This window comes from Sander vitreus, chromosome 20, assembly GCF_031162955.1.
Source record: "Sander vitreus isolate 19-12246 chromosome 20, sanVit1, whole genome shotgun sequence".
Classification (NCBI taxonomy): domain Eukaryota; kingdom Metazoa; phylum Chordata; class Actinopteri; order Perciformes; family Percidae; genus Sander; species Sander vitreus.
Genome location: NC_135874.1, coordinates 29,286,751 through 29,289,250, shown reverse-complemented (window position 1 = coordinate 29,289,250; position 2,500 = coordinate 29,286,751). Strand labels below are relative to the sequence as shown.

Sequence of the window (2,500 nt, the reverse complement as noted above, 5' to 3'; positions counted from 1 at the left end):
CCTGCTGTTATGGAGACGTATTACGTCTGGTCTCTTCAGTGTTCTGAGGAACTTTTTGGACCTCGGGGAGACTGATCAGTCAAACTGGCTTTACTGCTGACGGTCGGCGTCTGGTTGGGGGGTAACGGCCGTCTGGTCGTGTGTAACGGCCGCCTGGTTGGTGCAACGGCCGCCTGGCTGGGTGGGTAACGGCCGCCTGGTGCGTAACGGCCGTCTGGTGGGTGGGTAACGGCCGTCTGGTGGGTGCGTAACGGCCGTCTGGTGGGTGGGTAACGGCCGTCTGGTGGGGGGTAACGGCCGTCTGGTGGGTGAGTAACGGCCGTCTGGTGGGTGCGTAACGGCCGTCTGGTGGGTGCGTAACGGCCGTCTGGTGGGTAACGGCCGCCTGCGGGTGAGTAACGGCCGCCTGGTGGGTGCGTAACGGCCGTCTGGTTGGGTGCGTAACGGCCGCCTGGTGGGTGCGTAACGGCCGTCTGGTGGGTGCGTAACGGCCGTCTGGTCGGGTGGGTAACGGCCGTCTGGTGGGTGCGTAACGGCCGCCTGGTGGGCGAGTAACGGCCGTCTGGTGGGTGTAACGGCCGTCTGGTGGGTGTGTAACGGCCGCCTGGTGGGTGAGTAACGGCCGCTGGTGGGAGCGACGCCGCCTGTGGGTGGGTAACGCCGTCGGGCGTGAAACGGCCGCTGGTGGGTGGGTAACGGCCGCCTGGTGGGTGCGTAACGGCCGTCTGCGGTGTAACGCCGCTGCAGTGAAACGCCGTCTGGTGGGTGTGTAACGGCCGTCTGGTGGTGCAACGCCCGCCTGGTGGGTGTAACGGCCGCCTGGTTGGGTGCGTAACGGCCGCCTGGTGGGTGAGTAACGGCCGTCTGGTGGGTGCGTAACGGCCGTCTGGTGGGTGCGTAACGGCCGTCTGGTGGGTGCGTAACGGCCGTCTGGTGGGTGGGTAACGGCCGTCTGATGGTGGAACGGCCGTCTGGTGGGTGAGTAACGGCCGTCTGGTGGGTGCGTAACGGCCGTCGGGTGCGTAACGGCGCTGTGGGTAACGGCCGTCTGGTGGGTGAGTAACGGCCGTCTGGTGGGTGCGTAACGGCCGTCTGGTTGGTGCGTAACGGCCGTCTGGTGGGTGCGTAACGGCCGTCTGGTTGGTGTGTAACGGCCGTCTGGTGGGTGCGTAACGGCCGTCTGGTTGGTGTGTAACGGCCGCCTGGGGGTGCGTAACGGCCGTGGGCAACGTCGCCGGTGCGTGAACGGCCGTCTGGTGGGTGGGCCGCCTGGTGGCGTAACGGCCGTCTGTGGTAACGCCGTCTGGTGGGTGAGTAACGGCCGTCTGGTGGGTGTAACGGCCGTCTGGTGGGCGTAACGGCCGTCTGGTGGGTGCGTAACGGCCGTCTGGTGGGTGCGTAACGGCCGCCTGGTGGGTGCGTAACGGCCGCCTGGTGGGTGCGTAACGGCCGTCTGGTGGGTGCGTAACGGCCGTCTGGTGGGTGCGTAACGGCCGTCTGGTGGTGACGCCGCTGGTGCGTAACGCCGTCTGGTGGGTGGGTAACGGCCGCCTGGTGGGTGCGTAACGGCCGTCTGGTGGGTGTGTAACGGCCGTCTGGTGGGTGTGTAACGGCCGTCTGGTGGGTGGGTAACGGCCGTCTGGTGGGTGGGTAACGGCCGTCTGGTGGGTGAGTAACGGCCGTCTGGTGGGGGGTAACGGCCGTCTGGTGGGTGAGTAACGGCCGTCTGGTGGGGTGGGCGTAACGGCCGTCTGGTGGGTGAGTAACGGCCGTCTGGTGGGTGTAACGCCGCTGGTGAACGGCCGTCTGGTGGGTGGGTAACGGCCGTCTGGTGGGTGTGTAACGGCCGTCTGGTTGGTGAGTAACGGCCGTCTGGTGGGTGGGTAACGGCCGTCTGGTTGGGGGGTAACGGCCGTCTGTCAACTTCCTGGAGAGGGCAGGGCCACGTTCAGCCCCGACAACACCTAGCAACAGGTTTATTTAAACTGAAACAGGGGGGGGGGGCTAGAGCGCTCTGCCTTTTTGTCACCACGAGTTTACAGACACGTCTCTGCTGATTGGCTGTCAGCTGGGACTCAGCCAATCAACAGACAGAACTCAGAGCTGTGTCACAGTGTTGAGAGGTTGAACGTGGCCCTGGTGCTAGTACTGCAGTCTGAAGTATTTCCTGTGTGTTTGGTCACTTCCTGTCCCTCCTGCAGGACTTTGACCCCCCCAGTGAAGGACAGTTCGGAGGTCACGACCTCCTGCTTACCAAGACACCCCGAGGAGAGAGACCACAACCAGAGGTACACACACACACACACAGACATACACACACACACACACACACACACACACACACACACACACACACACACACACACACACACACACACACACACACACACACACACACAGACATACACACATAGACACACACACACACACAGACATACACAGACATACACACACACACACACACACACACAGACATACACACACACACACACACACACAC

The 2,500-nt window shown here is 63.5% G+C and overlaps 1 protein-coding gene across 3 annotated transcripts in view; it reads left to right on the top strand.

Moving 5' to 3' along the window:
* Positions 1-2,500, top strand: part of LOC144535302 (protein TALPID3-like) — a 14,100-nt gene that overhangs the window by 7,086 nt on the left and 4,514 nt on the right. For all 3 annotated transcript variants that reach the window (XM_078277695.1, XM_078277697.1, XM_078277694.1), the window contains one exon: positions 2,202-2,288. In XM_078277695.1, coding sequence (XP_078133821.1) covers positions 2,202-2,288 — 87 coding nt within the window. The remainder of the gene's footprint in view (positions 1-2,201; positions 2,289-2,500) is intronic.